Genomic DNA, 13895 nt, shown 5'->3' on the forward strand with positions numbered 1-13895 from the left:
ACAACAAACAAACAAAAAATTAACAATAAACTGTGTATGTGTATATTTTTATTTGTCCTCAATAATTTGAGTCAAAAGGTGGATACCAACAAATGGGGTCCCTGTTATTTCTCCCCACTCCTGAGTGTTGGCCTTTTACCTCAGCAATGACAGCTCTGAGTGTTTATTTTGGAGAGTAAAAATGGAAGATGTTAGATGCCAAAAACTCATATCAAGTCTATAAAAAAATATAACCCAAATTACCCATAATCTGACATTTTTCCACTGTGAATTTATTATAGGCTTAACTGAGTTTACATTTCATTCAGTAATTTTCTTGAAATGTCACTGAAACACAATGATGGATGTATATGTGAAATTACTATAAAAGCATCTTCGAATGAAAGGAAGGAATGTAATATATAATAGATAGGAAAATACTATTTTTCAGAACCAAACATTATCTTCTTTTTACTGGTATTTTTTTAACATCTTTATTAATTTCCTTAGTGAAGAGAGTGCATGCTTTGGAATATAAGCAATTAAACTTGTTTGTGATTCATACATCTTTTTTTTTTTTGTCTTTTCTTCTTTTTATTGATCCTTAGGAATAAGTTCCTCCTGAACTCTGTTATTTTTAATTGTCTTTTGAAGGACTTGATTGTTTTTTTCATTTTCTTTGTCCTTGCAAATAACCAGTAGCATAATTAGCTTTCCATGTTGTTAACGGAATGCATTGTGAGGAAAACAAGCAAGAACTGAGCATCGTTCACTGAGAGATCATGCAGATGTCTTTTGGTATTCTCTATTATATATTGGTATTACATATTATCTGTAATTGACTTGGGGGTTTCAATTTCACTTTCATGGAATAAGCCATTTTTAAATATTCAGATTTTATTTAGGAAGTTTTCAGTTAGTGAAAAGAATTGTCAGCATGTAGCCATCCTCTGAGTGTTTCATGTGAATGCATATGTATGTGTAAATATATTATAGACAAACATACATTTGGGGTGTAAAATGATGGTTTAATTTTGAGCCTTAGGTTAGGAACGTTACTACACATCTGGAGATTTTAGGACTGTTTCTGATTTGACAGAAACTCTTGTGTCAACTCTTGTGATCTTTAAGAGCTAAAAGCATAGTTGTGCGTGCACGTATGTACGTGTACACACTCACACACACCGTGGTATACATACAGAAGAAACTTTTCGTCAGTGCTCTCCTTCTACCATGGGTTCCAGAGGCTGACCTCAGGTGGTCAGGCTTGGGCCATAAGCGTTGTACCCACTGAGCCATCTTCCTGTCCCTCTTCTGGTATTTTTCCCGTTTAGCTGGTGGTTCTAAGAGTATAAGAAACATTTTAAGAAGTATGATCAATAGTCCAGTTGGCTCAGTGCTGTTTTGTGCAGTTGAGGTCGTGGGGAATGAGGGATCTTATATGTCAGGCTCTGTCTCAGACAACCTTAGGTCTTCTTTGGCCTTTAGGGCCTGCCTGCATCTGAGCTACCTTTAGTCTTCTCGGAGAATACTGCTATTACTCATGTAAGCGAACACCTTTACACTCATGACGGCCCTGTTTGCTTTAGAGGTGATCTGTGGTGGACACTCACTTTCCTTTTGGCTGATCATGTAGAGAAGAACATTACCAGTTCTACTCTACCCTTAAATTTGTGAAATCTGCAGGAATTTTGCTAGAGACACTGCATACACTTACTCCATTTTGAGCTGGTAAAAACTGGACATTTACACGTAGCTTTCTCCACATGCCATTTTTAGGAATCTTATCATTTCTTAGTTTCTTTTCTTTCCCTTATCTCCTCCCAGTCCCACCTCCCTCCCTTCTTCTCCCATATGCCTCCACTAGTCCACTGAAACGGGGCTCCTCCTCCCCTACTATCATACTCTAGCCTGTGAAATCTCATCAAGACTGCCTGCATCCTCTTCCTCTGTGGCCTGGCAAGGCCACCCCACCAGGGGGAAGTAATCAAAGAGCAGGCAATCAAGTTCATGTCAGAGACAGCCCCTACTCTTCTTACTAAGGAACCCACTTGGAGCCTGAGCTGCCTACGGGCTACATCTGAACAGGAGGTCTAGGTCCTCTCCATGCATGATCCTTGCTTGATGCATCAGTCTTTGCCGGCCCCTCTGGGCCCAATTGTTTGGGTTTGTTGGTCTCCTTGTTGAGCTTCTGTCCCCACTGTGTCCTCTATCCACCCACTTTTCCATAAGACTCTCTGTGCTCTGCCCACAGTTTGGCTGTGGGGCTCTGCATCTGTGTTGATTTCCTGCTGGGTGGAGCCTTTCAAAGGACATCTATGCCAGGCTCCCATCCTGTTCCCTCTCTTCCTCTTCTGCCACTTCTGGTGTCTATCTTTTTTGCCTTCTGAATGAGAATTAAACATCCTCCCTAGGGTCCTCCTTGTTGTTTATCTTCTTTAGGTCTATAGATTTTAGCATGTTTATTCTATTTTATATGGCTAATATCCACTTGTATGTGAAAATATACTGTGCATGTCTTTCTGGTTCTGGGTTACCTCACTCAGGATGATCTTTTCTAGTTCTATCCATTTGCCTGCAAATTTCATGATTTCTTTGTTTTTAATAGCTGAGTAGTATTCCATTGTGTACCACAGTTTCTGTATCCATTCTTCGGTTGAGGGACATCTAGGTTGTTTCCAAATTCTGGCTATTACAAACAACGTTGCCATAAACATAGTTGAGAAAATGTCCTTGTTGTATGGTGGAGGGTCTTTCAGGTATACATTCAGGAGTGGTATCATTGGGTCTTGAGGTAGGACTATTCCTAACTTTCTAGGAAAGTGTCAGATTGATTTCCAAAGTGGTTGTACAAGCTTTCACTCCCACCAGCAATGGAGGACTGTTCTCCTTTTTCCACATCTTCTCCAGCATGTGTTGTCATTTGAGCGTGTTATTTTAGTCATTCTGATAGGCATAAGATGGAATCTCAGAGTCATTTGCATTTGCATTTCCCTGACAACAAAGGCCATTGAGCATTTCTTTAACTGTTTCTCTGACATTCAGTATTCCTCTGTTGAGAATTCTGTTTAACTCTGTACCCCATTTTTTTAAATTGGGTTATTTGGTTTGTTAGTGTTTAACTTCTTCAGTTCTTTATATCTTCTTGATATTAGCCCTCTGTCAGATGTAAGGTTGGTGAAGATCTTTTCCCAGGCTGCAGGCTGGTTATTTTGTACTGTTGACATTGTCCTTTGCTTTACAGAAGCTCTTTAGTTTCATGAGATCCCATTTATTAATTGTTGATCTTAGAGCCTGGTGTGTTTGTGTTCTGTTCAAGAAGTTGTCTCCTGAGCCAATGAGGTCAAGACTCTTCCCCACTTTTTCTTCTAGCAGATTTACTGTGTCTGGTTTTATGTTGAGGCCTTTGATCCACTTGGACTTTTAATTTTGTGCAGGGTGATAAGTATGGATCTATTTGCATTTTTCTACATGTAGATAGACCAGCACCATTTGTTGAAGATGCAGTCTTTTTTTTCCATGATATAGGTCTGGCTTCTTTGTCAAAAATCATGTGTCTATAGGTATGTGGGTTTTCTGCATCTTTGATTCGATTCCATTGATTCACTAGTCTGTTGTATGCCACTACCATGCACTTTTTATTATCGTTGTGCTATAGCACAGCTTGTGCTGGTATACTTGGGTGAGCACAAGAATTCTACCAGGGAACTCCTACAGCTGATAAACACCATCAGTGTCATTTCCAAATAAGAACTTTGGGTATTCTATGTATTTTACAAACATCTTTCCTTCATATCTGCTTTGCCATATTGCATTGATTAACTTTTCTGGAACAATATTGAGTAATATAGAGACCAAGAACTTTGCTTAATTTATATTAATTGAAATATGCATCTTTTTATATTAAGTATGCTCTTGTCCTCCATCCCCGTTTTGGAAACAGAAGTAGCTATGTAGCACTTATTTGTATGGTCATTGCTATGTACTCCAGGCTAGCCTTAAGCATATGATAACCTTGCCTCTGATTCATTAGTGTTAGGATTGCAGGCATGCACCACTGCACCTGGCTTTATCTATATTTCCTTCCTTCCTTCCTTCCTTCCTTCCTTCCTTCCTTCCTTCCTTCCTTCCTTCCTTCCTTCCTTCTTTCTTCCTCGATATCCATTATCACATTGTAGAACTATCTGTAACATCTAGCTTGTTGTCATGGTTTTCAGAAGCTTATAAGACCTCACTGCTGCTTCTCATGGAGCAGGGTTTCTTGTAGCCCAGGATGCCCTTGATGTTACTGTTCACTTCCCTAGCCTTCTGATTGTGGTCATCACATGTGTACTTCCACACCCTGTGTATGATAACATCTGGTTGAAATTCTTCTTTGGCATTTGTGAAATGAACAATACTTTTTAGTTCCTTTTTAATAATATAATTTTTAAATATGCATATTTTTTAAAGTTTTGAGGAGTCACAGATAAATATATATCCTGAAGCTAAAATACATTTGTAAAACACCTTCTGGAAGGTAGGTTATTTCAGTAGTATTGCTTTGAACAGTTTATTGCTGCGTAAGTAACAGAGGTTAAATAAAGGGTAATAGAAGGATTGTAGAAGCATCTGTTTTATTATTTTGAGAGTAAAATATTTTAATAGAATAATTATGATTGATCAACATTTTTAAAAGAAAAATTGGAATGTAAGTTTTCTGAATTTGAAGAATAAAAATATCTGTATCTACTCAAGTATTTTTCCATATCTGTATACTTTGGGTAGACAAGCCAATTGTATTCAGGGTTTTTGTTTTTTGAATCACCAACATCTGCTTTTACCTCTCACTTTTCGTACAGTGATGGAGCCATTACTTTATATATTTTGGATAATTGTCAAACTACACTAGGGAGATTTAATTATTCATAACATTTGTAGTGCAGGAGATAAAAAGTTATCATAAACTGAGCATCATATTTCCTGTGTAACTAACTGGTTATGACCATTTAATATGATTTCCTTTTGCTAGTATTTGCTTTCTGTACTGTAAACTATTTTAATATTGAAGTGGTTTATACATCGGTCTATGGCGAAAATGGAGAAAATGTTAATTTTAAACATAAAGTTGTTTATCCCCGCATGAGTGTGTGAGCGTGCACATGTGTGTATACATTTATGAGGGCATGAGCAGAGGAGGACAAGAGATGGATCTGTCTTATTCTCTTGAGTCAGTGTTTCTTAGGGAACCTGCAGTTCTCAACGTTCGGTAAGCATGAGTGGCCAGCAAGCTCCAGCAGTAATCCTGACTCATCTTCCATCTGTGTTGGGGTTGTAGATACTCTTTCTTGGCTGCACATGCTTTCACACGGGTCTGGGAATCAAAACTCAGGTCCTCGTGCTTACACTGCAAGTGCTGTTATAGCACACTGAGCCATCTCCACAGCCCCTAAAATTGTTTTTTAATGACTGTATTCATAACTATACTATTTAAAACATAGTTGTGAGTGAAACTACAGGATTTGTACATGAGGATATTCCTTTGTCACGAAGAAGAAAGGGTTTAGAAAAATAAATATCAAGTATAACGGCAAACTGAAATTTATTTCATTGTTTTGTTTTTCTTTTGTGTCTTGCATTATGACAAAAGGCAGGCTTTTGAAGACAAATGCAGGAAATGTTACAGCATAAGCACATTTCCCCATTATAGCATTTGTAAATACCTAGCCATGGGTTCTTTTAGTCAAATGTTTGCCGACTTTAAAGAAGCGACAAGTTGAAAAGGAGACCTCAGCTGTCCTCAGTCACATCGTGGGCAGGCAGGAATACAAACGTTTAGTGTTGTATGGCAATGTCTTTTAGAGGTACACAGTTGGAAAGCCCCTCAGAAGTCTTTTTGAGTTGCCATTGGGTATCAAGACATTGTAGAAGCCCAAATCCCTGCAATTAATCATTGCGGTCGGTCTCCCTTTCTACTGGTAACTAGCCACTCTAACCTTTGTTGTTGACGTCACCAAATTCTTCAGGCTTTTTCATACACGCCTCTTGAGAAATTCTGTTCCTTACTGTACATAAATAGTTCCTTCTAGGCTGGTGATATAGCTAAGTTGGAAGGGTGCTAGTCTCGTGTGAGTGAAGTCTGGGCTTGATCCCCAGTACCACATGTAAGGGGCATAGTGGCACTTGTCTGTTAGCCACTTGAGAGGTACAGGCAGAAGGATCAGAAAGTCAAGATCATCCTCATCCTCAAAGCAAGTTCAAGGCCAACATGAGCTACCTCACCTCAAATAACATTAATAAATAATAACAATAACAATTATATTTGGCTTTGTGCTCCAAAGGACATTATTGGATAGCAGCCACATGAATAGGAAGTCCTAGGAGAAGGAAGATTCTTTAGGGAGTTGATTGGGACAATCCATGAAACTTTACCAGCCAGGAAGCATTATCCTGACCACACTGCTGTCCTGTGAACTTGATATCACCACTTCATTAGTGATAGCCCACACTCAACACCAGCCCTGACTCAGACACTGTCCTGAGCACTTTATGTGCATTGCTTTGCTTTTGAGGTGATTCTATTAGTATTCCTGTTTTAAACTCACCAACTCACCTGAGGTCACTCTGTTCTGATTTGCAAGTGAGGATTTAAGCCCCGGTGGTCTAATTTCAGATTCCTCCCCTTGACAGCGCTTTTATATTCATAGTGCCTCCGTAGCGGTTCCAGGGTCATGGAGTTAACGTTTATTCTTTAATGTTTGATTTGAAACTTTGAAAAAATAATATTCAGCTTTAGTTTAAAAAAGTCACAGTTTCTCTACCATTCTGTTCTACCACTTCAAATTTCTTTTCCCTTAAGGCAACTACTGCTAACAACATTTTCAGAGTTCTCGCTCTCTCTTATTTTTTTAAATCGTAAGATTAAAACAAAACACCCGTGGCGTGTCTGCAGTTTCCCCTTCAGCTTTTTGTCTTCTGAAAAGGTAGCCTGTTCCCAGTTGGCAAAAGTTTTAAATACTAATGACTAAGACACAACTATGGCGCACATACATGTTCTTATGTATGCACATGTACAGGAATGTATACTATGTAGAACTTGGGTTGATTCCAAGGGAAAGGTGTGCCACCACGTCCAAGGAAGACTGATTAAAACTCTTAGCTGTGTGGAGATCTAGTTACACAATTTGCTACCTGATGGAAACCTACATTGAATTGAAAACTCCAGGTGGATGAATTTTTCAAGTTCTCGGGGACGGAAATTTTATTTTCTTCACTCTAGAACAAGCATCGCTTCAGAATAAATTTGACAAGGTATGTTTGACTGAGTCATTTTGATGCTTTAGAGAAAAAAAAATGAACAGCAACCGTTGTCAGCTACAGCAATGGGTTTTGATGCAGTGTTCAATGACCAGCTTTCTGGAGTCAGTGTGAGACTTTTGTTTCTAGATTATTTTATGAAGAAAGACACCATTATTTCTAATCAGCAACACACATGCACACACAGACGCAGACACACACACACACACAAACACCTTAGTCAGAATAGCTATACTTTTTGTCATGCACTGGAACATTTTCCTAAAAAGAGAGGTCACCAGAAACACGGAGCAGAGAACTCCCAGCTGGCACCCAGATTTGATTTCCTTTTCAGCAGCTCCTATTCAGCAGATGGATGGGAAGGCTGACCTCTCTGACACTTCTGCATCGCTGCGTGCTACTCCAATTGCCTTGGCGAATGTTTTTTCATAAGGCTTCTCCTGGTACCTCAGAGATTGATGCCTGGCTGCCCGCCTGTGTTATGCTTCATTACGCCGCGATTCTGTGAGCTTGAGAGATGCTGTATTCTATAAAAGGGGAAATCCTAGCTCATCGGAATCTCAAACATATCTTACAGCCTCTCAAGTTGTGTGTAATGTTTTAGAAAATATTATCTTTCTAGGTCTACCTCTAATTCATATCCATTTAAAGCTTACCTTACTCTAGCCTGTGCCATGCCTGGATTAAAAACACTGCAAACGATATTCTAGAAATGTCTGTATGCCACGGTTCCCTACGTACCTGTCAGGCCTCAAAGCCCTGGTAATTTGAATGTAGACATTGCTGAGTTTCTTCTTTCACTGTAGCTTTAGTGGCTGAGAACACACACTGGGGTGGAAGCTTTTCGTTTGCCATTTCTATCACTTTAGGCAAAGCCGTTGCTTTAGGAAAAGCTTGTTTCCTTATTTGTGAGCTAGTGCTGGTATTTGTGCCAGGTATTCAGGACTAATGCGAAAGTTAAACAGGCAGTGGACGCCATGTGTTTTCTCCAGGTCAGGCATATGCTGAGTGTACACTCAAGTGTTTCTTTGAGGTACACGTGATAGTTTTGGGTACCTGTGTGTATTCCACAAGTACAATTCCAAACACGAAGCAGTGTAGTTCAGTTTTATTTGGACTGTAAAGCAAGTAAATTGTTAAGGAAGACGTGCTTTCCTGATCAGATCGATGCATTGCTGGCAAACCTCAGCCCTTTCTGGAGACCCGCACACAATCCATGCAGTTCCTTAGGTGTGAGCTCTGGAAACACTGCGCTCTGCCTTACCCCACATCTCACCATCTAGTTTATATTCCCGTGATGTGGTAAAGGAAAAAAAAACAGCATGACTATCAAGCTGATTCTGGTTTCCAGCAGGCTGACAAAGGCGGTGTGTCACAGAGTCCTCAATGACTCAAAGTTCTGAGAAGTATCGAGTTGCTGTCCTCTCCTGTGCCACAGGTCTCCACACAGCCAGCCTTCAGTGAAGGTTCTAATGCCAGCAGACTTTTGGCTTGGAAGCCAGCACACACTTGGCTCACCTCTCAGCTTGAATCCCTTCTCTTCCTGATGCAGTTCGGATGCACTTTGCTCTTAGGTGCTTAGACTGCCGCTCTGTTGTGAAACTTTGTTCAGGAAGTGACTTTTCCTTTTTCACAGATCTAACATAAGGCCAGACTACGCAGACTCCAATTTCCACGACTTCAAGATGCACACCTTCACTCGGGTGACGTCCTGCAGAGTCTGCCGGATGCTCCTGAGGTGAGCTCTCTCAGGCCCGTCTTCCAGTTTACACCGACTGCTACAGTTGCTGAGTCTTTCCGACTTTCTAGCAATCCACCCAGCAGTGTTCTGAAGTGGAGGTATTCCTTTCCCACTGGCTAGCCTTGGGCCTGTTCTGTTTCCTCGAGACTCCCATTGTGACCCTCTGCCCTGTGTTCATGGCACTTTGGACAGCATCGTGATTTCCTTTTCCTTTTCCTTGCACTAGTTATTATACATTAAAAAAAAAAAACAAAAAACAAACAAACAAACAAAAAACCAAAACCCTTAGCACTTTTTTTTTCTGGGACAGGGTTTTTCTTGAACTTAGCACTTTTTAATACACTGTCCTCAAATTTTACCTTGCAGGGGAACATTTTATCAAGGCTACTTATGCTTTAAGTGCGGAGCAAAAGCACACAAAGAATGTTTGGGAAGAGTAGACAATTGTGGCAGAGTTAATTCTGTTGGTAAGTCATGTTTACCGTGGGGTTCTGTTTCTAATGAGGACATAAAACTTGCTAAATATAATTAAGGCCCAATTTACTCTTAATATGTGTTTATTAGAACATATCTTTTTTTGAATACATCATTAATAAGCACAATTAGAAAACTGTTTAAGTTCTGTGTGACTTTTCTACATGGCTTGGTTTTAAACTATCTCATATTTATTTGACTTTTATTTGTACTTGGAAGCACAGGTCTCCAGGGTACACTTGGATGGTTTCGTGGCACTCTCGTCATTTACCGCTGTATCGCCAAATTATTTGAATACTACCAATACAACTAGTGATAAAACCTAGAGGAAAAACAAAATATTCTTCCATTTTGAGCTCTTAAACTTTCTCTTTCTTCTCTTAAATATTTAGATCAGATTCGTTATTGGTTCCAGAATCAAACATTATACAGACTAATTCAAGAATTCATGAGTTGAATGCATTATCATTTTCCACATTGAACAAAGCATATATCCTTTGGATTTATGTAAACATTTTCTGCTTGGTTGTTAAAAATAGCACTCTGTGCTTGTTGTATGAGCTCTTGCAAATTATGCATTCAGTAGCCTTTGCCTCTCTCTGCTCCTCTAGAGCTGTCTCCTTCTCTTTCTTTTCTGGCCTCTTTCTTCTTTCTCTTTCTTCTTCTCTCTCTTTGTCCTTTTCCCCTGAGTTCCTCTGTGTTTTATCAATAAGACCTTTCAAAATCAGGAAGAGTTTTTGAACACAAGAAAGGATCTTTAACAGCTTGAGTTCAAAAGGTAGCCATGTCAACCTTTGATTTTCCCAGAGGAGAAGGTGGACATTGAATTATTTCGGATAATGTGAAGAAGAGCAGAACAGAGAATATCTTATTTCAGGGCTGAGTTCAGTGAATGGACACTTGTAGCGAGGTGATGCCTTTCCGAGGGCTGAGATCACAGCCCTGTCCCTCTGCTCTTTCAATAGCCACCTTCAGAGGGCCCTGTGTGCCGTTCTCTGTGCTAGGCAAGGACAAGCACGCTGTCAAAGGTGTTGCTGGCCGCTGAGTTCCTCCACTGTGTTAGATACCATCATATCGCACACAAACTCTTTAGTTTTTACAACAGCCCTTCCCATAGCCAGTAGTAAGTTTAAAGGGCCTCTGCTACTTGCTGAAGATGGTTCAGTGAAACAAGGTTACCGTTTTCATTAGTTTGAAGGTCAGAACATTTTACAAAGTGGTGAAACAAACAATAACATTAGGTGTTGTAGCTGTAACTCTTCAACTATCAACCCGGAAACCACATGAAGTTTTATTGTTTCATCCTTACCCATCTCACTCTTCAGTGAACACGGTCTTTCCTTATGATGGGCTAGAGTGCTTTCAGAAGCTCCATAGTTTTAGATTTGAGTGTCCTGAATTACTTGGGGAGGGACAGGCGTTCTTAGGGGCCACACCTGTCCTCTCTATGTAAGTCCTTCGAACTAGGACTTAGATGCCTTCTGATCCAGAAACACTTATATTAAAGTGAGTAAACAGGCTCAGAAACAGTTGAAAATAAGGCAACTGAAGATAAGAATGCAGCTGCCTTGCAGGTCACAGATAGTGAGATATTTAGATACCATCCACTATGAAGTAGCAGCATTCTTTGAACTATTTTGTAATTTCCTTAAAGCTGGGAAAAGTTGCCTTTTTTTCCTATAGAACCCTGAGTCTCTCATGCTGATCCCCATTTTTCCCCATTTTCCACATCCGTGACTTTCTCTTCTTTTTCTTCCTGCTTCACACTTTGAAAAGATGAGTGAGTGACATTGAATTCTCATAGTTAATTAGGAGAATGCAATGTCAAGCATTGGCCTAGCAGACTTCTCTTCTCCTTCAGACCAGGTTTTCTTTTCTTTTTTTTTTTTTAATTTTTAAAATTTATTATAATTTATTCACTTTGTATCTTGGCTGTAGCCCCCTCTATCATCTCCTGCCAATCCTACCCTCCGTACCTCTTCTTCCTCTATGCTCCTTCCCCAGTCCACTGATAAGGGAGGTCCTCTTTCCCTACTACCTGACCCTAGCCTATCAGGTTTCATCAGGACTGTCTGCACCCTCTTCCTCTCTGGCCTGGCAAGGCTGCACCCCCGAGGGAGAAGTGAGCAAAGAGCCTGCCACTGAGGTCATGTCAGAGACAGTCCCTGTGCCCCTACTAGGGAACCCACTTGTAGCCTGTGGGCTACATCTGAGCAGGGGGTCTAGGTCCTCTCCATGCATCTTCCTTGGTTGGCAGGTTGGCACATTAGTCTCCGCATGCCTCCCTGGGCAGAGATTTTTATGGCTCTGCTGGTCTCTTTGCGGAGTTCCTGTCCCCTCTAGGTCTTTTTGTCTCCCCCTTCTTCCATAAGATTCCCTGAATACTGTCTAAAACTCAAGTGACAACACATGCTGGAGAAGATGTGGAGAAAGGGGAACCCTCCTCCATTGTTGGTGGGAAAATAAACTTGTACAACCACTTTGGAAATCAATCTGGCACTTTCTCAGAATATTAGGAATAGTGCTGCCTCAAGATCCAGATCCAGCATTCCTAGGCATATATCTGAAAGATGCTCAACCATACAGTAAGGACATCTGCTCAACTGTGTTCATAGCAGCTTTATTCATATTAGCCCGAATCTGGAAACAATTTAGATATCTCTCAATGGAGGAATGTATTCAGAAATTGTGTATACATTTACACAATGGAATACTACTCAGCAATTAAAAACAAGGAAATCATGAAATTTGCAGGCAAATGGATGGAACTAGGAAAGATCATCCTGAGTCAGACCAGGCTTTGTAACTTAGAGGCCTCATCTTCAGGATGAAGCGGCTCTACGTGATCACTGCGCCGGCACCTTTCTCCCCTGTCCCTCAGAAGGTGCCCCTGAAAACTGGAAGACATCACTTGCAAGCATCCTTGGACTAGTGCAGGCAGCCACTGTGGATAGAGTATTAATCTGAGAGTGGTAGATCTGCCTGTGAGTGTGATAGAACAGATACTCCGTTGGGGTTACAGGCAAGCTTCTGTGTTCTCTTCTCTGGCCTGCTGAGAATCCCTGAATGTCATGGTTGGCATTGAGGATTCATTGCTTAAAGAGGGATAGCAATTCATTTACCCTAACTTCTGCAGTATCCGGGGCAACACGAGCTCAAGGAAGGGAGAAGCAAGCACAAGATGCATTTGGTGGTAGAGGCATGTTTTACTGGAGTAGGAGCTTTGTATGGAGGGGAGTGTGTTGCTTGGTGAACTTGACACTGAGGAAAATTACCCTAGTAGGCAAACTTAAAAAAGTCAGTAGTGTTGATTTAAGGCGAAGTTAAACGAGTTAAATAGTCATTTCCCATATAACATAAATCATGGCTCAAGGCCCATTCTTACTTTGTAGAGGTTTCTAGTTGGAAAGCTTAACCCAGTCTACGTGCATTCTCAAGCAGAGAGGGAAGTTGTGGCTGGCTATTGTGAGTCAGGGATACATTTAGAGTTTAAGGGGCAGGGACTAATGTGGGTGCTGACACTGTAATAAACCATAGACAGCTGGGAAAGGGGAACATCATGTTTTTATTTGTATCTGCCATTTTCACAGAAGGAGCGGGGAGGCGAGGCAGACCGGGGTCTACCGAAGGCTAGAGAATCCTCCCTACTCTGCTGCCCTGGCCATATCCTCTTTGCACCCTCTGGCCATCTCAGCACAGGCCTTGCCTCTCTCACCTTTTCCCTATTAGAAATGGCTGGCAGGTCTCCTTGATACTCTCTTTCATGCCCTGTTATCCCACAGGCCACCTTTGAAGATCGGGCTTATTTCTTTCACATACATTGCAGCCCGCATCTCATGAAGATTAATCTTGGCTCCATCTGCATCTAACATCTTTTCTGAACTCTGGATTTAAGGCCTTCATCTTCAGCTCCCATATCACCTACCAGTTGCCCTCATAACCTCCAGTACCTAGTATAAAGCCATTTTCCTTATCCCAAAATGTGATTTTTTTTTAACTTTTTGTAAGTCTGATGACCCATCTCTCTCTTTACTCACCTATTTTTTTCTCCTATCTTGTTTAGAATCTTCTGCTACAGTATTGATTTACATGGAAATTTCACTGTCTTTATTTTTCTGTTTAATTTCATCTTATTTATTATATAGACTTTCCTAACTGATCTTTCAAGATCTTTTAAAATGCATTGTTTTGAAATCCATTAAGATCCACTGTGTCACTCACTCACCTTCGCTTCTGTTTCCTACAGAATCCTGTTCAGGCTTTCCCCCAGCAGCACATATAGTTCTGGTGGTTTTTCTAGCCCTCTTTTGTCCATCCCTTAAGCTTCCCAACTGACACTGAATTTCTGTCTATTCATAGTTCTTCCACTAGTTTTCTCATGGGTCCTCTTCGTTTCTCTTTTAGT

The 13895-nt window shown here is 40.6% G+C and overlaps 1 protein-coding gene across 1 annotated transcript in view; it reads left to right on the plus strand.

The window, feature by feature from the left end:
• The window catches only part of Vav3 (vav guanine nucleotide exchange factor 3), a 335771-nt gene that overhangs the window by 202742 nt on the left and 119134 nt on the right, over positions 1-13895 (plus strand). The window contains exons 16-17 of the mRNA XM_055618154.1: positions 8912-9013; positions 9383-9483. Of these exons, the coding sequence (XP_055474129.1) occupies positions 8912-9013; positions 9383-9483 (203 nt within the window). The remainder of the gene's footprint in view (positions 1-8911; positions 9014-9382; positions 9484-13895) is intronic.

Source organism: Psammomys obesus, unplaced genomic scaffold, assembly GCF_907164565.1.
Source record: "Psammomys obesus unplaced genomic scaffold, mPsaObe1.curated_primary_1811, whole genome shotgun sequence".
NCBI lineage: Eukaryota > Metazoa > Chordata > Mammalia > Rodentia > Muridae > Psammomys > Psammomys obesus.